The sequence below is a fragment of the Budorcas taxicolor genome, chromosome 2 (genome assembly GCF_023091745.1).
Source record: "Budorcas taxicolor isolate Tak-1 chromosome 2, Takin1.1, whole genome shotgun sequence".
NCBI lineage: Eukaryota > Metazoa > Chordata > Mammalia > Artiodactyla > Bovidae > Budorcas > Budorcas taxicolor.
Genome location: NC_068911.1, coordinates 28,495,380 through 28,518,699, shown reverse-complemented (window position 1 = coordinate 28,518,699; position 23,320 = coordinate 28,495,380). Strand labels below are relative to the sequence as shown.

The window sequence follows — 23,320 nt, the reverse complement described above, 5'->3', positions numbered from 1 at the left end:
TTCTTTTGCCTGTAGCTATCTAGTTTTTCAATACCATTTGTTGAAAAAAACGATTCCTTTCCTGTTGAATGGTCTTCACAACTTTGTCAAAAATCAATTGAGTTTATTTCTGGATTTTGAATTGGGTTACATTGATCTCTGTATATGCCCATCCTCATGCCTGTCTTGGGGGTTTCCCTGGAGGCTCAGACAGTAAAGAATCCACTTGTAATGTAGGAGATGTGGGTTCGATCCCTGACTTGGGAAGATCCCCTGGAAAAGGGAATGGCAACCCACTCCAGTATTCTTGCCTGGGAAATCTCATGGAAAGAGGAGCTTGGTGGGCTACAGTCCTTGGGTCACAACAGAATTGGCCATAACTTAGTGACTAAACAGCAGCAACATGTCTGTCTTGATTATGGTTGTCCGGTAGTAAGTTTCGAAACTGGAAAATGTAAATCCTCCAACTCTGCTTTTCTTGTTGAAGATTGTTTTGGCTCTTTTCTATCCCTGGAGCTTCCATATGAATTTTAGGATTCGCTTGTTCATTTGTACAGAGCGCTCGGATTCTGATACAGATTGCGTTGATTCTGTAGGTCACTTTGAGACTGGCGCTTTTCTGAGCCCTTCACCTACAGTAAGTCACTGAATTTTCACGAAAGCTCCGGGAGGCAAGTCCTACTTTCCCCCCATTGTACAGATGAAGAAACTAAGAGCTGGAGAGGTTAAGACACTCACCTGAAGTCACACAGCTGGCCGGGGTCCTGAGTCTGCGGTCGTAACTGCCATGCTCGGCTGCTTCTCTGCAGTGACTGGTTTTCTGGGGCTAGGCCTCTGTGGGGGTGAGCTTCTCCAGTCCTCTCCCGGCTGGTGGGCTGAGGCTCTGGCAGACCCCACAGCCGCTCCTCACTCCTTGTGTTCTAGGCAGCCGGTGAAGATCGTGTACTCCTCCAAGGACCCCGCCAAGCCCAAAGGGAGCTCCAAGGTGGATGTGAACGAAGAGGCCGAGGCTCTGATTGTCAAGTGCCCCCAGAAGGAGCGGGACCCGTCCCTGTTTAAGGTGTTATACAAGACCTTCGGGCCCTACTTCCTCATGAGCTTCTTGTTCAAGGCTGTGCATGACCTGATGATGTTTGCTGGCCCGGAGATCTTAAAGTAAGCCCCCCACCCCATCCCAGCCGGGCATCGTCCTTGACCTTCCACTTGGGCGACACCCCTCACCCTCCCCTGGGGTCACACGCTCAGGGTTCCCTGGGCTCAGAGCCAAGTCTCCCCATCCTCACCTGCTTTCCCTGATGCTTTGCTTTAATAAGCCATCTTAAAGGCTTGTTAAACCACGATGGTTGTCAGAAACAGAAATCTACCAGGCTCCCCTGAAGCCAGAAGGGAGAAGACGGAGGCTTATCTCTGGAAGTCAACAGCAGGGATGTAGGGTAAGGGAGTTAGAGAAGGTGAGGTTCGGGAAAAGAGAGACCGACACTTTGCAAGAACAGCTCACCTTTAGTGAGGCGAGAAGGGGAAGCAGTCAGGTTAGTGAGCTGCTGCGCTAACCCAAGAAAAGAGTAAGGCTCTGTAGGCATATATGTGGAAATTTACTGTCTCCCCTGGTGGCTCAGAGGATAAAGCGTCTGCCTGCAATGCAGGAGACCCGGGTTCGATCCCTGGGTTGGGAAGATCCCCTGGAGAAGGAAATGGCAACCCACTCCAGTATTCTTGCCTGGAGTAGACACGACTGAGCAACTTCACTTCACTGTCTTAAGGGGCCTGTTCTTCTCCAAGGTTGTCAGATTAGTTATCTCTTAAAGGGCTGGGGCAAGGAATTCAGATCAGTCAGAGGCTGGGACCAGCTGGGAGCTGGGCGTAATCAACCTTACTGTCCATTTTTTCCTTCTGGTGAGAGTTCTTTGTTTTGCATAGAATGGTGGGGAGGACGCAGAGGAGAGTTTTCACTCCAGGCTATTTTGAGCCCTGTTAACTTTCCTTCAAGGGAGTGTCCGATTGTCTGAAAGCTTCGAGCTGAAACAAGAAAGGTTTCCCTCCCTCCCTCCATCTCTGCTTCTCTGTGTCTCTTTAGGGCCACTCCTTTGTTCTCTTTGCCTCCTTCCCTCTGCCCTGTGCTCCTTGCTGGGTCACTTTTGCCTGCTGAGGCGGAGCGGTCAGTGTGAGGAGCCCCGGGCTTCACCCCTGCAGCCCCGGGTGGGTTGGGCTTCCCATCCTTGAAACCAAAGCGCGAGTGCCCGACTCGCCCGGCTGGCTCGGGAGAGCGCCACCTGCCGACACCAGAGGGCTTGCCCCCGCGTGGGCGCGTGCTGTCGCGGTCTCTCACGCCGGCTTCTGTCCTCGCTGCCGCACAGGTTGCTCATCAACTTCGTGAACGACAAGAAGGCCCCGGAATGGCAGGGTTACTTCTACACGGCGCTGCTGTTCATCAGCGCCTGCCTGCAGACCCTGGTGCTGCACCAGTACTTCCACATCTGCTTCGTCAGCGGCATGCGCATCAAGACGGCCGTCATCGGGGCCGTATACCGGAAGGTGGGGCGCGGCCCCCCGCGGAACCCTCGTGGGGGCTTGGCCAGGTCACCTCTCAGGCCCAGCTTGCAGACCAGCGGCATGAAGGTGGTCTGAATGGCTGTGGGTTGGCAGGGGGTGACCATCAGGCTTGACAGCTTAGCAGAGCTACTCCTAGAGGCTTGTCTGGGGGGCAGTGCCCAGGAGCCCCCCTGCCCGGGTCCACTGCGGGTAATTGCATTTCTTGAGTTGGGACGATCCAGATCCTCGCCCTACTGTTAATGTACTATGTGTGAGCGTGTTCTGACTCTCCATTTGAACCGAGAAGATGGTACCTCCCGTGGATGAGAGACTCTCAGCACAGAGAGCCTTAAGGGAACTGAATTACCTCCTCGGCCCCTTCATTTCTTAGCCTCTGGGCCCCACAGGTTAGGAAGAAGCTCTTCGGCAGCTGGTAGGGAAAGATGGATTTGATCATTGGCTCTTAGCCGTGTCTGCATGTTAGACTCATCCAGGGAGCTTCAGAAACTTCCAAGGACCAGGCTGCACCCAAATCAAGTCAGAATCTCTGTTAGGGGTGGGGGGCCAGGCATCAGTATTTCTAAAACTCCCTAGGTGACAGCATGAAGCCATCGAGAGCCAGGGCGAGTTTATCCCTCCGTGAGATGTTGGCAGTGTCTGGTTGTCATAACTGGGGGTGGAGGGGTGGAGACTGGGGATGTTGCTGAACGTCCTGCAGTGCACAGGACAGCCCCCCAGAGGATCATCTGACCTCAGGTGTCAGTAGTGTCACAAAGGAGAGACCCTGGCCGAGACCTTGGTCCTTCAGGGTGAAGTGGGGACCAGCAGTGTCAGCATCTCCTGGGGCTTGTTAGCAATGGATAGTCCCCCTCCAGTCTTACGGAGTCAGAAATTGTCTCCTAACAGCCTACCTGGAGTGTGTGTGTACATGTACACACTCAAGTGCATGAAGCCGGGTTTAGGCAACCTCTGAGGTCCCTTCTGTACTGACGAGCTCAGGATGGGGGAGGCAGTGGGTGCTGTCGATAAGAGAGGGGGCTGTGTGACGAGACACACGGGCTGGGAAGGCAGATAAGCCACCAGGGGAGGAGAAAGCGGCGACCTCTCCGCTGGTGCACTGTCTCCTTCCTCCACGTGGGCCTGGACGGGGGCCCTGGCTCTCCCCCACCACACCCACCCTCCTTCCCTCTCCTTTGTCCCACAGGCCCTGGTGATCACCAATGCGGCCAGAAAGTCCTCCACGGTCGGGGAGATTGTCAACCTCATGTCCGTGGACGCCCAGAGGTTCATGGACCTGGCCACGTACATTAACATGATCTGGTCAGCCCCTCTGCAAGTCATCCTTGCCCTCTACCTCCTGTGGCTGGTGTGTGTTTGACGTCATTTCCGTGGCGTGTGGGGAGGGACCTTCATGTGTGGGCAGTGGGGGGCGAGGGAGTGGGTGCCAGGGATAAGAACCTCTGTAGCTCACTGGCATTTCTTTAAAAAAAAAACACACAAACTTTTATTTTGTATTGGGGTATAGCTGATGAGCAATGTTATGATAGTTTCAGGTGAATAGTGAAGGGACTCAGCCATACGTATACATGTATCCATTCTCCCCCTAAACCCCCCTCCCATCCAGGCTGCCATATAACATGCTTGCTGGCGTTTCTTGCCGTCATTCACATTTTATTTTCTGGCTTGTCAGCCAGCTCCTGGATATTTTGGTCCTTTCTTCCGTTTCTTGCCGTCATTCACATTTTATTTTCTGGCTTGTCAGCCAACTCCTGGATATTTTGGTCCTTTCTTCAGTTGTTGGGTTATGTTCTCTCAGGTGATGTGGTATTTATTTGCATATTTCTTTTCTTGACAGTAAGTGTAGTTAACCACTCTATAACATATCCATTGTATTTCTCCCTCTGTGTCTTCCCAAACAGTCAGCAAACTCATTTATTCATGAGTCCTAAGTTATGTTGGTCTTTCAGTTGCAGGGGGTAGAGGTGCATTTTAGAGCAACATAAGGAAGTAAAGGGAATTTTATGGGTGGGATAACTGAAGAGTCTAGGGGACGGGCTTCAGGGATGGATGGATCTGGGAGTTCAAGCAGTGCTGTAAGGACGCAAGCTCATGCCCTCATCATTTCTTAGCTTGGTGTTTCTCTGAGTTGACTTCATTCTCAGTGGGATTTCTTCACATGGCTTCCATAGCTTTGGGTTTATATCACATTCACAGGTATTGGTGCCAGACAAAAGAGAAGATAACTCCTTTCCTCTTTGTCTCAGTCAGACTCCCAGGGAGGCCTGTGGCCCAGCACAGTCCTAGTCGCATCCTTGGAAAAATGTCAGGGTGAAATAGGCAGCATTCTCTGATTGGCCAGCCTGGGTAACATGTTCTCTCTCATTGTGAAAGGGGTGTGATTGACAGCCCTTCCACATGGGAAGGGCACTTCCCAAAGTTTGAAGATGATGAGCAAAGATGCTCATAGCCTAATCCAGGCCTTACTGTTTCTACCTCTGGGCCTTGGCACATGCCTTTCCTTCCACCAGGAATTCTCTTTCCTCCCTACTGATGACAAGGACTTCCACACTATCCCAAAATTTAAGGCTGTGATAAATACCACTTCCTCTGATTTTTGCCCCCTTTCAATTAGATGGACTTCTTCATGGCAGGTGTCTTGGGGCATCTACTTCCCCCAGAAAGTGCTGTCGTGGAACAGTCCATTTAGAATTGCCTTCAGGGTTGATTTGTGGACCACTAAGAAAATGGCTTTATTTTAAATGAGAGTTGCTGAAAGTGTTATTGATACGTGGGGCAGGATGCTTCTTCATTGTTGGGGGCTGATCTGTGTGTTTCCTCCCTAGCCTCTCGCTAGGAGACACCAATCACATACCACCTCTTCACCCCTACACTCCCACCACCACTTGCGAAAAGGTCTCCAGACGTTTTCAAATGTCCCTTGGGGGAATATGCCTCACTGGTTGGGAACTGCTTTATCAGACCAAAACCATGCTTTCTCTGACAGTCAAGAACATAGGATAACAGGCAACAAGACGGCTCTGAAATCGGGCCCCAGTTCAGATCCTGCCTCTTGCAGCTCTTAGGGCTTAATGTCACTACGTCTTGATGTCCTCATCTGTAAACTGTTGACAGTCAGGAAACATCATTGCAGTGATTGATGTCAGGACAGTTGAATGAATTGCTGCAGGTAGTGTTCCCTGAGCAGTACATGGTACAAAGATCTGCCCGGTGTCTTTTAGTTACTATGATTTGCTTTCAGAGTTGATTCTGAATGCTTCAGATTGTTGGTAGGAATCACCTTCATTCTTAGAGGTAGATTAATCGTCACTCAGCAGAGCTCCATCACAGAAAACATTTGGAGCAGTTGGTGTTCAGTCGCTCAGTCGTGTCCAACTCTGTGACCCCGTGGACTGCAGCACGCCTGGCTCCCGTCCGTCACCATCTCCCAGAGCTTGCTCAAACCCATGTGCATTGAGTCGGTGATGCCATCCAACCATCTCGTCCTCTGTCACCCCCTTCTCCTCCTGCCTTCAATCTTCCCCAGCATCAGGGTCTTTCCAATGCATTGCCTCTCTGCATCAGGTGAACAAAGTATTGGAACTTAAGCTTCAGCATCAGTCCTTCCAATGAATATTCAGGGTTGATTTCCTTTAGAATTGTCTGGTTTAATCTCCTTGCTGTCCAGGTGACTCTGAAGAGTCTTCTCCAGCAACATAGTTTGAAATCATCAATTCTTCGGCACTCAGCCTTCTTTATGGTCCTACGCTCACATCCATACATGACTACTAGAAAAACCGTAGCTTTAACTAGACAGACTTTTGTTGGCATAGTGACAGTGGAGCAGTAGGCTGGAGCAGTAGAGCAGCTTTTTGGTAACTAGGACTGGAGCACCCAAGGGTGACTCCTTGGAAGGGACTAACATGCTTACCCTGTAGTTCCGACCATCCATCTCAGCTGAGTGCGTATACACTGGGCAGACTCCTCAGGCTGTCTCTTCTGATGTGTGTAACTTGCACGTTGAAAAATGTCGATCCGTACCTTGCCCCAGTCATGATTTCTTAACCTTTCTGAGGTGCAGTTTCCTTAATCTGCAAATAGGACCACAGAGCAGTCTATAGCTTCTTATCTACAAGTCCTCATATCAAAAAGCTCTAAAAACCGAAAGATTTTCTTAACTCGTTTGGTGGCCAGAGCTGACCTGAGCAGATGTGTGATTTATCATCTTGATTATCCCTCTCAGTGGGAATTTTCCCATTTGCTACTGAAAAAAAGAATTGCATTTCCTTATGGAGTGCTGTTCCAGGGTATGGTGGGGTGCGATATACAGGCATATCCACCTATGTCAGGGGGTCCCTGGACTCCAGCAGGTTCATGATTTGCTAGGGTTACAGCAAGATTAACAAAGGTTGAAGGGGAATCAGGGACAAGCTTCCAGGCGTCCTCTCACCCTGGAGTCACACAGTTCAGTTCAGTTCAGTCGCTCAGTCGTGTCCAACTCTTTGCGACCCCATGAATCGCAGCACGCCAGGCCTCCCTGTCCATCACCAACTCCCGGAGTTCACTCAGACTCACGTCCATCGAGTCAGTTATGCCATCCAGCCATCTCATCCTGGGTCGTCCCCTTCTCCTGCTGCCCCCAATCCCTCCCAGCATCAGAGTCTTTTCCAATGAGTCAACTCTTTGCATGAGGTGGCCAAAGTACTGGAGTTTCAGCTTTAGCATCGTTCCTTGCAAAGAAATCCCAGGGCTGATCTCATTCAGAATGGACTGGTTGGATCTCCTTGCAGTCCAAGGGACTCTCAAGAGTCTTCTCCAACACCACAGTTCAAAAGCATCAATTCTTCGGCACTCAGCCTTCTTCACAGTCCAACTCTAACATCCATACATGACCACTGGAAAAACCATAGCCTTGACTAGACAGACCTTAGTCGGCAAAGTAATGTCTCTGCTTTTGAATATACTATCTAGGTTGGTCATAACTTTTCTTCCAAGGAGTAAGCGTCTTTTAATTTCATGGCTGCAGTCACCATCAGCAGTGATTTTGGAGCCCCCCAAAATAAAGTCTGACACTGTTTCCACTGTTTCCCCATCTATTTCCCATGAAGTGATGGGACCAGATGCCATGATCTTCGTTTTCTGAATGTTGAGCTATAAGCCAACTTTTTCACTCTCCACTTTCACTTTCATCAAGAGGCTTTTGAGTTCCTCTTCACTTTCTGCCATAAGGGTGGTGTCATCTGCATATCTGAGGTTATTGATATTTCTCCCGGCAGTCTTGATTCCAGCTTGTGTTTCTTCCAGTCCAGCGTTTCTCATGAGGTACTCTGCATAGAAGTTCAATAAGCAGGGTGACAATATACAGCCTTGACGTACTCCTTTTCCTATTTGAAACCAGTCTGTTGTTCCATGTCCAGTTCTAACTGTTGCTTCCTGACCTGCATACAGATTTCTCAAGAGGCAGGTCAGGTGGTCTGGTATTCTCATCTCTCTCAGAATTTTCCACAGTTTCTTGTGATCCACACAGTCAAAGGCTTTGGCATAATCAATAAAGCAGAAATAGATGTTTTTCTGGAACTCTCTTGCTTTTTCCATGATCCAGTGGATGTTGGCAATTTGATCTCTGGTTCCTCTGCCTTTTCTAAAACCAGCTTGAACATGAGGAAGTTCACGGTTCATGTATTGCTGAAGCCTGTCTTGGAGAATTTTGAGCATTGCTTTACTAGCATGTGAGATGAGTGCAATTGTGCGGTAGTATGAGCATTCTTTGGCATTGCGTTTCTTTGGGATTGGAATGAAAACTGCCCTTTTCCAGTCCTGTGGCCACTGCTGAGTTTTCCAAATTTGCTGGCATATTGAGTGCAGCACTTTCACAGCATCATCTTTCAGGATTTGAAATAGCTCAACTGGAATTCCATCAGCTCCACTAGCTTTGATCGTAGTGATGCTTTCTAAGGCCCACTTGACTTCACATTCCAGGATGTCTGGCTCTAGATGAGTGATCACACCATCGTGATTATCTGGGTCGTGAAGATCTTTTTTGTACAGTTCTTCTGTGTATTCTTGCCACCTCTTCTTAATATCTTCTGCTTCTGTTAGGTCCATACCATTTCTGTCCTTTATCGAGCCTATGGTTGCATGAAATGTTCCCTTGGTATCTCTAATTTTCTTGAAGAGATCTCTAGTCTTTCCCATTCTGTTGTTTTCCTCTATTTCTTTGCATTGATCGCTGAAGAAGGCTTTCTTATCTCTCCTTGCTATTCTTTGGAATTCTGCATTCAGATGCTTATATCTTTCCTTTTCTCCTTTGCTTTTCGCCTCTCTTCTTTTCACAGCTATTTGTAAGGCCTCTCCAGACAGCCATTTTTCTTTTTTGCATTTCTTTTCCATGGGGATGGTGTTGATCCCTGTCTCCTGTACAATGTCACGAACCTCATTCCATAGTTCATCAGGCACTGTATCTATCAGATCTAGGCCCTTAAATCTATTTCTCACTTCCACTGTATAATCATAAGGGATTTGATTTAGGTCATACCTGAATGGTCTAGTGGTTTTCCCTACTTTCTTCAATTTGAGTCTGAATTTGGTAATAAGGAGTTCATGATCTGAGCCACAGTCAGCTCCTGGTCTTGTTTTTGCTGACTGTATAGAGCTTCTCCATCTTTGGCTGCAAAGAATATAATCAGTCTAATTTCGGTGTTGGCCATCTGGTGATGTCCATGTGTAGAGTCTTCTCTTGTGTTGTTGGAAGAGGGTGTTTGCTACGACCAGTGCATTTTCTTGGCAAAACTCTGTTAGTCTTTGCCATGCTCCATTCCGCATTCCAAGGCCAAATTTGCCTGTTACTCCAGGTGTTTCTTAACTTCCTGCTTTTGCATTCCAATCCCCTATAATGAAAAGGACATCTTTTTTGGGTGGTAGTTCTAAAAGGTCTTGTAGATCTTCATAGAACTGTTCAACTTCAGCTTCTTCAGCATTACTGGTTGGGGCATAGACTTGGATTACCGTGATATTAAATGGTTTGCCTTGGAAACGAACAGAGATCATTGTGTCGTTTTTGAGATTGCATCCAAGTACTGCATTTCGGACTCTTTTATCGACCATGATGGCTACTCCATTTCTTCTGAGGGATTCCTGCCCACAGCAGTAGATACAATGGTCATCTGAGTTAAATTCACCCATTCCAGTCCATTTTAGTTCACACAAGAGGTCACACAAGAGGTACTTAATTCCCCAGTTTGGACGACTGTGACAACATGTGTGAAACGTTACCAGCCAGGGAAGCTCTCGAGAGACCCCCGAGTCCAGGGTTTTCACTGAGGGCTGATCACACCGGTAGCCTCTACCTGGCGCAGACCAAAGTTCCAGACACCACGGGGGAAAAGGCTTAATCAGCAGAAGCCATGTTGTTTGTACCATTTAGGCACAGTGAGTCAGTCTTACATCAGTTCTGACAATTTTGGGAGCTCTCTCCAAACCCAAGCACCCAGACCCCAGCCAGGGGCCTTTGAGCAAGATAGCCCGTCAGGTGGGTGTATTCACTATTTTCTGTTTCATATCTCATTACCTTTATGAAATCTTTCAGTTCTCATTTGCAAAACCCACCCTGTTGGTAGAAACCAAGACAATACTGTAAAGCAATTATCCTTCAGTGAAAAATAAATAACAGCAACAACAGCAAAAGCCCCGACCTGGTCTTAAGGGTTTCAGATAAAGGATCGTGGCCTTAATATTCTTATAGGGTTTGTGGGGCCCTGAGGGATGCTCTGGGATCAGTCTGAGAAGTGAAAGAACTGCATGGGGTGGCTCAGCCTGTGGAGGCCCTGTGCTGAGGCTTTGTTCTCGTTTCTCCCGTAGAACCTGGGCCCCTCCGTCCTGGCGGGGGTGGCCGTGATGGTCCTCATGGTCCCCCTCAATGCTGTGATGGCCATGAAGACCAAGACCTACCAGGTAAGGCAGTGTCTCCATGGGCTCCGAGCCGGGCCCCTGCCTGAGGCCTTTCCACTGAAGTGTTGGCTGACTTCCTTCTGCAAAGGCCATGGGGGCCTCAGCCTTGCCTGCCTGTGGGAATCCTCTGGGGCGCTTTCATAAATGCTGGTCCCCACGCCCCATTCCAGGAATTCTGAGCCACCTGATATGGGTGGGGCCTGGGCATCGGGTTTTTAAAGCTTCTCATTGGGCCGCCAAGGTTGAGAGCTCCTGAAATATTTAGACCTCGTGGGCCAGTGTGTGAAGCTGCATCTGTGGACCTCTGGGAGATTCCTCATTTCCCATGGGTTCTATTCCTTTATGTGGGTATGCGTTGTCCAGAGCTGAGCAAAAACCACCCCTTGCTTTTTTCCCCATCACCTTACGCTGGTCACAGCTACTTAGTATTTTTTAAGTTTTCAAATAGTCAAGTAACAGAGTGAATGTCTTCTCATTATATTTTAAAAGTTCAAATAATGCAAAAGTGTAGGGCCTGTCCCCTTCCCTGTCCTTTCAACCACAGTGAACACACCGAAGAAAATCCTTCTCGAACTTTCTGTGTGGTTATGTAGAGATCAGACTCCCTGTATAGTTAGGCTTGGCGTGTATAATTGTGTGCATTGTGGTGCTATCGCCATATATATTTTAATACACACAGGCCCTTTTGGCAGCATGATTTTGTCGTTTGATACCATGCCTGGGGGATCTTTCTGTGGCATGCCATGTGGTCTGAATTCATTCTCTTGAGCTCATGTCTAATAGTCCATAACAGAGGTGGGCTGGAGTTCATTTTTTTTTTTTTTTGCTTCCCCATTGATGGTTATTTATGATATGCCTGTGGAATTTCAAATGAGAGAGCTTGGCTGCACTGATGATGCCGTAGGAGAGACAGGTTCCAGAACGTGGGCCTGGTGGGATGAGGTTTGGGAGGGTAGGGGGATGATGATGGCCTCTCATCTTCTTCCCTTGAATGGTCCACCTCTGAAGCAGTTTCCGTCTCTGTCCTTGACCTCATGTTGCTTAAACTGTCCTGTTCTGTGACCCAGGAGGGACATGGCACTTAATGATAGGGTTCTTGTGAGCAGGACTAAATGCCCATGAGAAGCTTAGAAAAGTGTCTGGCTTAAGGAAAAGGCTAGGTGATATCAAAAATATTTAACAGCTCTATAGCACGGGTACCCAGTGGTCAGAACCAGTGCTGGCAGGTACAGAAATACTTCAGTATTGTAACAACCATGTACTGGCTGATAAGCAGTAAAGAAAATAAGAAAATGGAGGGGGGAAAAGTATCTCTCATATTTGGATCAGCAGAGTAAGGCATGTGCCCCTTCCTCCCTGGATGGCTGTAAAGTTTTTCTTGCCTCTCTTCTAATTTTAAGAGGTTTTGCTAATAATGTCAAATCTAACATGATTCAAAGCAGTTTTTTGCCTTGAAAAAACGAATCCTTTGGAGGGCTCTCAGGGTCCAGAGTCAGGGTTCCCAGGGATTGCAGGCCCACTTTGCCACCCTCAGGAAGGCCCATTCTTAACAGATGGAGCTGTTGGTCTGGTGCCAGGGCCAGAAGTGAGCGGCCAGCCACCCCCCCCCGCCCCACCCCCGGTGAGGTGTTGACCACTTCTCTCTTCCAAGGTGGCCCACATGAAGAGCAAGGACAATCGGATTAAGCTGATGAATGAAATTCTCAACGGTATCAAAGTGCTGAAGCTTTACGCCTGGGAGCTGGCATTCAAAGACAAGGTGCTGTCCATCCGGCAGGAAGAGCTGAAGGTGCTGAAGAAATCTGCCTACCTGGCCGCCGTGGGGACCTTCACCTGGGTCTGCACCCCTTTCCTGGTGAGTGAAGCCAGATTTCTCCTGGCCCACACGGTCAGATGTTTTATCATGTCGTCATTGCCTAAGTATTTTTCGGAAGTCGCTATTTCAGCACAGTCTTCTCCGACCACTCTTTTTGAAAGTACCACCCCTGCCCTTTGTTTTATTCACAGCACTTAATAGCTTCTAGCCCAGGGCTACCTGGAGCAGCCAGTTCAGGAACTGTTACAGGTTCACCATGAGCGGAGAAGCTCGTGCTGGAACACAAACCTCTGCTCTCTGCGTCCTTCATCCAGAAAGTCTGGCTAAGAAACAAAAAAAGTCAGCAGAACTAAGCTGCATGCTTGGTGCCTTAGTTGAGCCACTTGATGGTGTCAGCTCCTTATCTGTGGGCATCTGGTCACACACGGAGGGTTGGCAGTGACTTGTGGACCACACTCTTAAGTGGCCGTGCCAAACACACTCTAAAAGTTGCTTACTATTTCATGAATTGTCTTTCTCCACTAGAATGTCAGCTCCAGGAGGGCAAAGATTTTTTTCTGTTTCCTTCTGTACCCTAGTGCCAGAACCAGTGCATAATAGGTGGTCAACAAATACTTCTCATTCATTGAAAAAAATAATTCAAATCATATGAAAAGTTACGAAATAAAAAGTAATAAAAGTATATTATCCTTCCATCTATCCCTTTCCTCCAAAATGACAGTTTTGTATATCTTTTTAGGAAAAAAATGTTGATGTGTGTGGATATTTTAAAAATATTTATTATATATTCAAAAGGAGTCATACTTACATGGTGTTCTGGACCTTTGGACTTAGTATATAACTGCTCAGTCCATGCATTCAGCTCTGCTTCATCTGTTTGACCGATGTATACTTGTCCGGAGCGTGGGTGTGCCGTTGTGGACTTAACCCATCTCCCATGGCTGGCCTTTTAGGCTGCTCCTTGTTCTTTGCTGTTACTGAATGTTCTGATACACACGTCTTGGGTTACTGTAATGGGTCTGTTCCTAGCTGGCCATCCTTGAAACGTTTAAAGACAAGAGTGTAAGTTACTGTTGGCCCAACCTGGCCGCAAACCCAGGAACCATACAGAGAGGGACTGTGGAAACCCTTTAAGCCCAGTGGACCGTTAAACATGGTTAAGGATGACTTCAGATCATGCGTCCCCCCACCACCCCCCACCATGCTTCTTTTTTCTTTCTGTCTTTGTATTATTAACTATGTCATTCTTTTTTTGAAAATGTTGTGCTAGTAGTGAGTGTTACTTCTTATTTACATTGGCAAATATGTATTCCTATGGGAAGTTCCTATGACCAAAACCACAATTTTCATAAATAAGACACAGAGTTTTCTAATAGGCTACCAAGTTGCAGGTGGAATGTTTAAGGAAGCTCCTGCTTTTTTCGATGTTTGTCAAAGTATATTCATTTGGATACTGGATTTTGTTAGGCTCAGCTTGATGTCTCCTAGATTCTTAACACACACACAAGGCAATGTGGTGGGAATCAGTGATGCTCCAGCTTGTGCAGGCCTCACACTCACCTGCAGGCCTTGTTAAAGCCATGCTCGCTGGGCCCAGTTTCAGATCCAGTCTGTCTAGGAAGGCCCTGAGTATTCACATTTCTAACATGTTCCCAGGGGCTGCTGCTGCTGTGGGCCTGGGGCCCACACTTTGTCCTCAGCACTGGGGCCCATAGACCAGTAGCATCGGCGTCACCAGGTTGCTTATTAGAAATACAGACTCTTAGGCCTCACCCCAGACCAAGCCAAGACAGATCTAAATTTTAGCAATTGCCCCGCCAGGGGATTTGTATGCACATTAAAGTTTGAAAAACATGGGCAAAAAGGCGGAGTAAGCACAGTTTTCTGTATAGGACCACCCAGTGAATAATTTAGGTGTCCTTGGCTGTGTGATCTCTGTGGCAGCTGTTTATCTCTGCTGGTGTAGTGCAAGAGTGGCTATGGATGGGACTTGACCGGTGGTCCAGAGGTGAAGACTTCTCCTTCCAAAGGGGGCACAGGTTCAATCCCTGGTCAGAGAACTGAGATCCCACATGCCGTGGGGTGTGCCCAAAAATTTTAAAAAAACAGTAGGTATGGATAAGACAGAATGAATGGGTATGGCTGTGAGCCTATAAAAATTACTGTATAGACACTGAAATTTGAATTTTTTATACTCTTCTACGTGTCATGAAATGTTTTCTTGGATCATTTAAAAATTGGGGTTTTTTTTAGATCATTTGAAAATGTAGACTCCGTCCTAAGTTCATGGGCTGAGACATAACCAGCTGAGTCTTGGCTTAGAGGAGTGGAATGTTTCTCTGAGAGTTAGGACGCCTGCTGAATTCTCCTGCCAGCTCACGGAGTGATCTGCAGCCGGTCATTTTACCTCCCTGCCTCTGGATCTTTGAGCAGGAGAGATGAAGGGGCTGGAGCTTTCCTGGTGGCTCAGTGGTAAAGAATCTGCCTGTAATGCAGGAGACACATGTTGGATCCTTAGGCTAGGAAGATCTCTTGGAGGAGGAAATGACAACCCACTCCAGTGTTCTTGCCTAGGAATCCCCATGGACAGAGGAGCCTGGCAGGCTACAGTCCATGGGGTCGTAAAGAGTAGGACATGACTGACCATGAGCATTTGGCTTGACTTGGCTTTGATGAAGGGGTTGGGCCCCAGGGCTATGCGCGCGGCCCTGCCCTCCGCAGGCCCCTTGCCTCAGCCAACACCCCTGGACAGTCATGGTGCTCCCTTCCACTAAATTATGCTCAAGCAGTCCTCCAGGCGCATGAACACTGCCAGTGGACTGGAGTTGGCCCAAGCAGCAAGGTCACTTAGCTGTTCTGGGTCTCTGTGTTCCCTAAGATCCCCTCCGGCTCAAACTCTCCCACACTCCAGGCTGGAAGGGTCTGCTGTCTCATTCTTTTCACGCTCCAGCCTCCCCAGTCTTCCCCAGGTCCTTAGTGACTCTCTTTGTTTTTTTTTTGTTTTGTTTTGTTTTTTTGCTGTTTAAATTGTTTTATTTATTTATTTTTTTTAATTTTAAAATCTTTGTTTTGTTAAAAGTAAAAAATACAATGCTGCATGGTAGTTAACAGGGGTTGTTCTTATTTTCTTCCAACTGTTCGATCCCACCAGGACCCTCTGTCCATGGGGTTCTCCAGGCAATAATGCTAGAGTGGGTTGTCATTTCCTTCTTCAGGGGATCTTCCCCACCTAGGGATCGAACCTGCATCTCCTGCATCAAAGCCAGATTCTTTACTGTCTGAGCCACTTTCTGGAGGCTCAAATGTTCAATAGTTCATATGCATTAAATACAACTGTTAAATAGTCCTTACTGTATATATGATGCATTTTATTTTAAAAACAGAAAGTAATGCATTCGTGTGGTGAAGATAGTTAAAGCTGTTCCGAAGAGTCTGCAGCTGAGCTTCTCAACTCCAGCACTGCTGACATTTGGGGCTGGATAATTCGTTGTTTCTTCTTGGGGAGCTGTCCTGTGCACTGTAGGATGTTGAGCAGCATCCCTGCCCTTCCCCCACTAGATGCCAAGGGTACCTCTCCCCAGTTATGATGATCAAAATATCCCCAGGTGAGAAACACCTATCTGCAGTGAAAGGCACTGCCCTTGCTTCCACCGGCCCCCATCACCCAGCTTCCTTGTCCACACCAGTTTCTTCTGTGTGTTTACGGAAACAGCCTGCATGTATACCAGCATAACATTGACTATATACAATAAATGTACTGAAACTGCTACATCTATTTTATCTACTTTCATACTAGTGATAGCAAATCACACAGAAATCCAAGATGTTTGGATTCCTTTTTGTTCTTTTTTATAAATAGGCAAAGATCTGAAGTCAGATCAGTCAGTCAGTTATGTTATGCTTAGGACAAAAGGATCTTTCCCCATAACCCTTTGCTCTGCACATCAGATCCTCTGACAAAACCTGGCCATTTCTAGCTAGGCACCCAAACTGCCAACCGTTTAAATAATCATTTCCTGCCCTGGTCTCCCTTAGGAAAGCACAGCAAGAGTTGCTTAAAAAGTGTGACTGGCTTTTCTTGACCTTCAATTTGCCACTCAGCTTTGGGGTGATGGTGGACTTCCAGAGACAGAGTTGGCTGAGCTGTTTGTCATGAAACAGATGAGCCTAGGAGTCGGTCGGGGACCTTGACCCTGGCCGAGACATCGAAGCCTCTGCCTACATTAGGATAAAATATGTGGCCTCTGAGTCCCTTGGAAGGTGTTTGCATGTTCTTTCCACTGGTGGATTCCTGCACTTCAAGGATGATGATGTGTTTACCCACTGGTAGGTGTGATGGAAGACAGAGTCCTGAGGAGGTCAGGCAGGAATGGGGATGCCAGGTGGCAGGATTGATGGGATTGTTTTTCTGGAATATAGAGCCTGGCATTTATCATGTCCTCATGTCCACCTAATGCACTTTCCTAAAATAGCATCCCCAGGCAGCCGTCAGTATTTAGCATTTGCTATCTTAGAAGGTTTGTGAGCGTCTTGTCATCTCTGTGCCTTGTATGTCCCTGCTTTAGAGTAATTACCCTTCTATATGCTGATTACCCGTTGTGCAGTTCTCCACCGACCAGGACATGCACGGCTCTTCTCTTTTATTGCTTGTATCCCTGAAACACAGTGCATGCTAAGTTGCTTTAGTCATGTCTGACTCTTTGCAGGTAGCCCACCAGGCCCCACTGTCCATGGGATTTTCCAGGCAAGAATACTGGAGTGGGTTGCCATTTCCTTCTCCAGGGGATCTTCCTTACCCAAGGATCAAACCTGGATCTCTTAAGTCTCCTGCATTGCCAGGAGGATTCCTTACCACTAGCACAACCTGGGAAGCCACTGAAACATAGTGGACTCGGCAAATAGTACCCACTCATTAGGTGTGTGTAGAATGACTGACTGAATAGACTGAAGATTTGGATAACCTGTATTAGTTAGGAACCATCTTGCAAGTGGCAGAAACCTAACTTAGATCCACTCAAGTGAAATGAAAAGAAGGGAGATTTTTGAGTCACAAAACTGAAGTCTAGGAAGATGTTGGTTTTAAGCATGACTGGGGTTTCAGGCATGGCTGGATCCAGGTGCTCCAAAGATAATGTTGGGTATAATTCCTTCCCTGTCTCCTACCTTTGCTTTCTCCACAGTGGTTTCTTTGTCAGATGCAAAGTCAACATGCGGTTACAATTGATCCTGTCATCTCAGTAACCACAATGAGGAGAGAGCTCCCCTTTTCCCATCAGTTCCCACAGCAAAGCTGTGGGGTTGAGTCTCATTATGGTTGATTGAATGCTTGTCCCTGAATCACTGGAGTCAGGGAACAGGGATGCTTGGATTGGCCAGGCCTGGATCATGTGACTTCTGTCAGAGATTAGGCTGTAATGTGGACGTTTGATCTGTGGCTGAACCTCGTGGACTGAAGTTGGGGGAGATTCAGCTGCCCAGAGGAAAACTGACGTGTTGTTACAACCAACAAGAGGGGATGCCAACCAGGCAGAAGGAACAGATGTTCTCACAAAGACACGGCAGGTTTTTAGGGGTTGGGCTGGGGTGGTTGGTTCGGGCCTTTGCCCCATTTCTCAGTGTGAAGGGAGGCTCTGTTTTCACCCAGAGAGGTCAGTAGTTCTTTCTTGTTTGTGAAGGATTTTCCAAATGCTTGACCCTCACCGTTTGTAAGGCTGTGGCAAACCCCAGCTCCCCAGCCACCTCCACACACTGGCAGACACCCTTGCTCCAGAGACCCTGGTTTACTACCTATTTCCTGCTCGACTGTGAGTCTCAGTATCTCCAAGCCCGCCGTCCACAGTGCCTGGCACACAGAGGGTGCCACAGATGGATGAATGAGTGCCCTCTACTTCCTGGAGAAGCGGACGCTGCAGATCTCACAGGGCCACTCGATGCGCTTCCCGTGCTGCCAGCAGTCACCCCATCAGTTGGGCCAGTGGAGCTGGGGTATCCTGGTGGTGAGATGCCTGGTTTCTTTGTTGTTGAAGAGACACCCCTGGGTGTGTGCTTTCTTGCAAATCCATCCACTCACTCACCCATCCATCTACTTACCTATCCCACCCATCCACTCACCCACCCACAAACATTTTCTGGGTGTCTGCCACGATCCAGGTGCTGTCCCAGGCACTGATGATAGAGCGGTGAACACTACAGACAAAAGCCCTCACCCTCGTGGGGTGTTCGTTCATTCATTCTAACTGGGAGAAATAGACAATGCACATAATGAATGCATAAAGAATATATAGTATGCTAAACTGTCATAAGTGCAACGGGAAAAAAAAAAGGTTCTGGCTAGAGCAGCTGTGAGGGCTTACAGTTTTTAAACGGGATGATCATGGGAGTTCCCTGGCGATCCGGTGATTAAGACTCCACGCTTTCACTGCATGGGCCGTGGATTCTATCCCTGGTCGGGGAACTAGGATCCTGCACTCTGCGGCCCAAAAAAAAAAAAAAAAAGGATGATCCGAGACTTCACTGAAAAGGCGATACCCAAGTGTTCAGCTGGTGGCAGTCAGGGGCCCGACATTTGAGAAGGGAGAGTGAGTGCAGAGGCGCTGTGGCAGGATTGTGTCTGCCTCACGGAAGAGTAACCACAGAGGCCGCGGGGCTGGAACAGAGGGAAGGAGCGGGGAGAGTGGTGGGAGAGGAGGGCAGACAAGTTCAGAGCTGTGTCGTTTACCAATCAGTCAGATCCTGGGGCCTGAGTCAAGACTGTGGCTTCTACAGTGAGTAAAATAGACTGATATTGGAGAGGTGATTTTTAAAAAAATTTTATTTTAATGATAAATAATTCACCACATCTATGTGTGCAGTTCCGTGGTGTTTATTGTATTCACCGGGCTGGGCAGCCATCCCCACTGCCTAATTCCAGAGCACTTCCGTCACCCCAGAAGGAAACCCCGTACTTACTGGAGTCACTCCACATCCTCCAGCCCAGGGCGTCCTCTCTCTACCGTCTGTCTCTGTTTCTGTTCAGTTGCTCAGTCGTGTCCAGCTGTTTGCGATCCCATGGACTGTAGCAGACCAGGCTTCCCTGTCCTTTACCATCTCCCAGAGTTTTCCTCAAACTCTGTTCACTGAGTCACTGATGCCATGCAACCATCTCGTCCTCTGTCGTGCCCTTCTCCTCCTGCCTTCAATCTTTCCCAGCATCAGGGTCTTTTCTAATGAGCTGGCCCTTCTCATCAGATGACCAAAGTACTAGAGCTTCAGCATCAGATATTCAGGGTTGATTTTGATTTGCCTCTTCTGGAGATTTCATTTAAATGGAATCATATATAATGTGTGTGGCCTCCATGTCTGTCTCCTTTCATTTAGGACCATGTTTTCAGGGCTCCTCTGTGGCGCAGTGGGTGTCAGCACTTCAGTCCTTTTTGAGGTTGAATGCTGTTCCTCTGTGTGGATCTGGTGGGGGAGTTTTGAGTGAGGAGACTCTCCAGGTGGGAGGCGAGTGTGGCATCAGAATCTGGGGGAGGGGAGCCAGCATGTGCAGGCGTCCCAGGGATTGGGTGTCGGTGGCTTTTTGAGCACCTAACCTCCCTTGTGGCCACAGATCCTGGAAAATTTCCATGCCTTCCCTCAGGGTCACCTCCCTTGTTAATGTCAGAACCTGCTCTGCTTTCCAGTGCCCTGTTCTTGGTGGTTTGGTTGCTAAGTTGGGTCCGACTCTTGCGAGTCTGTGGACTGTAGCCCGCCAGGCTCCTCTGACTATGGAATTCTCCAGGCAAGAATACTGGAGTGGGTTGCCATTTCCTTCTCCAGGGGATCTTCCTGACCTAGGAATCGAACCTAGGTCTGCATTGCAGGCAGATTCTTTACCGACTGGGACCCGGTTAATAGATTCTTTGGAAAAATAGTCCAAGGACTTCGAACTGAGTCCTAAAACAAGAAATAAAACAGCCACCATCTGTTGCATTTTACTGTTCCCCAGGCACAGGGTTAAGCACTCTTCACTAGTGCCTGGTTCCTTGCTGCCAAAAGCCCTGTGCATGCTTATTCTGATTTCCCACTTCATAGATGGAAAAACAGAGGCTGTCTACTGCCCAGGGTCACACAGCTGATAAACAAGCAGAGCTTATGGGTTTAATGTTTAAGATGTATGACCTTCTAATAGGTAGCAAAGAAATGAGGCAGCTGAGACCCTGAAAATACCCCAGACCTCAGCTGCACCAGAATCTTGGCCACACTGGGATCTCCTGATTGATTGCTGGCCATCTGTCCCGAGCTCAAGAATGAGGTCCCAGGCGGTTTTTTTTCCCCCAGGGAAAGCCTTTAATGGCTCTTGGAGCCTGGGCTAACGTGGGGTTGGAGACTTGTGCCTATCTGCTGGGTCCAAGGTTTTCCAGATTGCCTTGGTAATGTGTGCTGGTGACCTCCAGGGGATGTTGTTAGCCTCGCCGGCAACACCTGGTACTGTCCTGGCCCCAGCAAAGGGGCGGGGCCCGGGGACACACCTGTTGATCTTTTCCCACCTAAACAGTGCAGCCCAGCCTTGGATTATTTGGAGTCTTTCCTTTTTCCTGGTGAGGGAGGGCCTACTGTCTCAGACAGCTGAACCCAAATTCCCGTTGCCTGGGAGTTGAAATCCTAAGCCTCCCCACAGGACTTAAGGAAAGTCTGATTTTGTGGGGAAGGGAGTAGGCTGAAGACCTTTGGCTGTTTGTTTTTTCTTTTTTTAAAAAAAACCTATGTTCCTTTCCTGAGGGTGCTCTGAGCTGGAAGGAGCTTTCAGCAGTGGTATGAGTCCTCCATGTCCACTCCTATTTCACAAATGAGACAGTGGAGGCTGGTGAGAGGAGGGGACTTGCCTGAGGTCTCAGGGCTCCTGTGTTCCTGGGGTCATTCTAGGCACTGAGGATACAGCCACATACACAAGTCCCTACCTTTGTGGAGTTCGCATTTCAGTGCAGAAGACAGACACTCAATATCTGTAATCTTACAGTGTAAGGTAGTGATAGGTGTTATGAAGAAAAATAAACCAGGGTGTAAGGATGGTGCTGGAGAAGACTCTTGAGAGTCCCTTGGACAGCAAAGAGATCAAACCAGTCAATCCTAAGGGAAATCAACCCTGAATACTTATTAGAAGGACTGATGCTGAAGCTCCAGTACTTTGGCCACCTGATGTCAAGAGCCGACTCATTGGAAAAAACCCTGGTGCTGGGAAGGATTGAAGGCAGGAGGAGAAGGGGGCAACAGAGGATGCGATCCTTAGGTAGCATCACTGACTCGATGACCGTGAGTTTGAGCGAACTCTGGAAGATAGTAAAGGACAGAGGAGCCTAGTGTGCTGGAGTCCATGGGGTCACAAAGTCAGACACAGCCTGGCGACTAAACAGTAGCAACAAGGATGGAGAGTGGTCTCGGGGCTGTTGTAAGTTGGGCATCCTCTCAGAACAGGGAGAGACTGGATGGGAAAGTCGTTTTGGGCAGAGGGCACTGCACTGACGTTGGCTCAGAGGTTTGATCTCGCTTGGTGATGTTGAGGGACCCCTTGAATGCCCATTCAGTGTCCACTGGAGAACGGTGGTGGGAATGGCCGGGACTTTTGGCTCCTAGCCATTGGTTTATCCAGTTCATTCTCTGGGTGTTTAGTGAGTGCCTGCTGTATGCTAGGCTTTGGGCATGTGCCACTGCTCCTGTGACTGAGATGCTGACCTTGCCTGCTTGCAGGTGGCCCTGTCTACATTTGCTGTCTATGTGACCGTCGACGAGAACAATATCCTGGATGCCCAGAAGGCCTTCGTGTCCTTGGCCTTGTTCAACATCCTCCGCTTCCCCCTGAATATCCTCCCCATGGTCATCAGCAGCATTGTGCAGGTACAGGCGAGACCGGGGGGTTTCAGGGAAGGGGCTCGGGGGAAATAAGGCCAAAGGGCACGGAAGTCCCCTGGGTGCAGCTGCCTCTGTGTGACTTGTCCCACTGTGCTCAGGGCGGGGGGGATGGTGATCGAGGCCCGGACCTTTGTGCTTTTGTTGGTCCTGCCCTAAAGAAAAAGATGCATACCCAAGTGTATGTGTGTGCGCGCGCTTGCGCTCAGTCAGTCGTGTCTGACTCTGCGACCCCATGGACTGTAGCCCACCAGACTCCTCTGTCCATGGGATTCTCCAGGCAAGAATACTGGAGTGGGTTGCCATTTCCTTCTCCAGGGGATCTTCCTGACCCGGGGATCGAACCCACGTCTCTTGTGTCTCCTGCATTAGCAGGCGGGTTCTTTACCCTTGCGCCACCTGGGATGCCCCAGGTGTGTGAAACAAAAGTTATTGCAGCTAGGCTTTCCTGAGCTCCGCAAGATTCTTTCTGGATCCTCTTCTATTCTAATTGAGTCTCTTCCACCCTGCCCTGTCGTACTGTGTTCTGTTTCTTACACCTCCAGCTACTTCATGCTGATGTATTACAGAAATCAAACCAATATTGTAATTGAAGCAATTATCTTTCAATTAAAAATAAATAAATTAAAAAAAAATGCCGCCACTAAATTGGTTTTGCAACCCACTCATGGGCTTGGCTCACCATTTGAGAAGTTCCAGCTGGACTCCCTGGAAGCCCCTAGCCCAGGTGGTGATTCTAAAGGAGAGGAAGCCACTCAGTCACACTTCTACCCTCTGAAGCTCCTGCACTTTCTTGCCCACGGCGTTGGTCACACTCTTCTCCCTAATTGTCCACACGTTTCCATGAAAACTGTATCATTAGCCACATTGACAAATAAGCCTTAAGGTTTCATTGTCCAAGCCCTGGTCAAAGCTTTTAAAAAATAAGCCAGTAAAACCCCTTCTTATTATGACCAATTTCACGTGTATGCAGAAGTGACGAGAATAGTATAAGAATGCCGCGTGCCCATCACCCAGATCCAGCGTTTCGCCGTGATTACTTCATCCGATCCTCTGTCTTCCTTCCTCCCTTCATTCCTTTCTCTCTCTCTCTTCTCTGAAGAATTTTAAAGGAAATCCCAGATCTCTTGGCATTTCACCCATAAATATTTCAGCATGCATTTCTTCTTACATAAGTAACACCAT

At 48.3% G+C, this 23,320-nt stretch overlaps 1 protein-coding gene across 4 annotated transcripts in view; it reads left to right on the top strand.

Moving 5' to 3' along the window:
* Positions 1 to 23,320, top strand: part of ABCC1 (ATP binding cassette subfamily C member 1) — a 155,198-nt gene that overhangs the window by 82,205 nt on the left and 49,673 nt on the right. For all 4 annotated transcript variants that reach the window (XM_052652082.1, XM_052652080.1, XM_052652081.1 and 1 more), the window contains exons 8-13: positions 904 to 1,134; positions 2,334 to 2,511; positions 3,713 to 3,874; positions 10,363 to 10,455; positions 12,104 to 12,307; positions 21,977 to 22,123. In XM_052652082.1, coding sequence (XP_052508042.1) covers positions 904 to 1,134; positions 2,334 to 2,511; positions 3,713 to 3,874; positions 10,363 to 10,455; positions 12,104 to 12,307; positions 21,977 to 22,123 — 1,015 coding nt within the window. The remainder of the gene's footprint in view (positions 1 to 903; positions 1,135 to 2,333; positions 2,512 to 3,712; positions 3,875 to 10,362; positions 10,456 to 12,103; positions 12,308 to 21,976; positions 22,124 to 23,320) is intronic.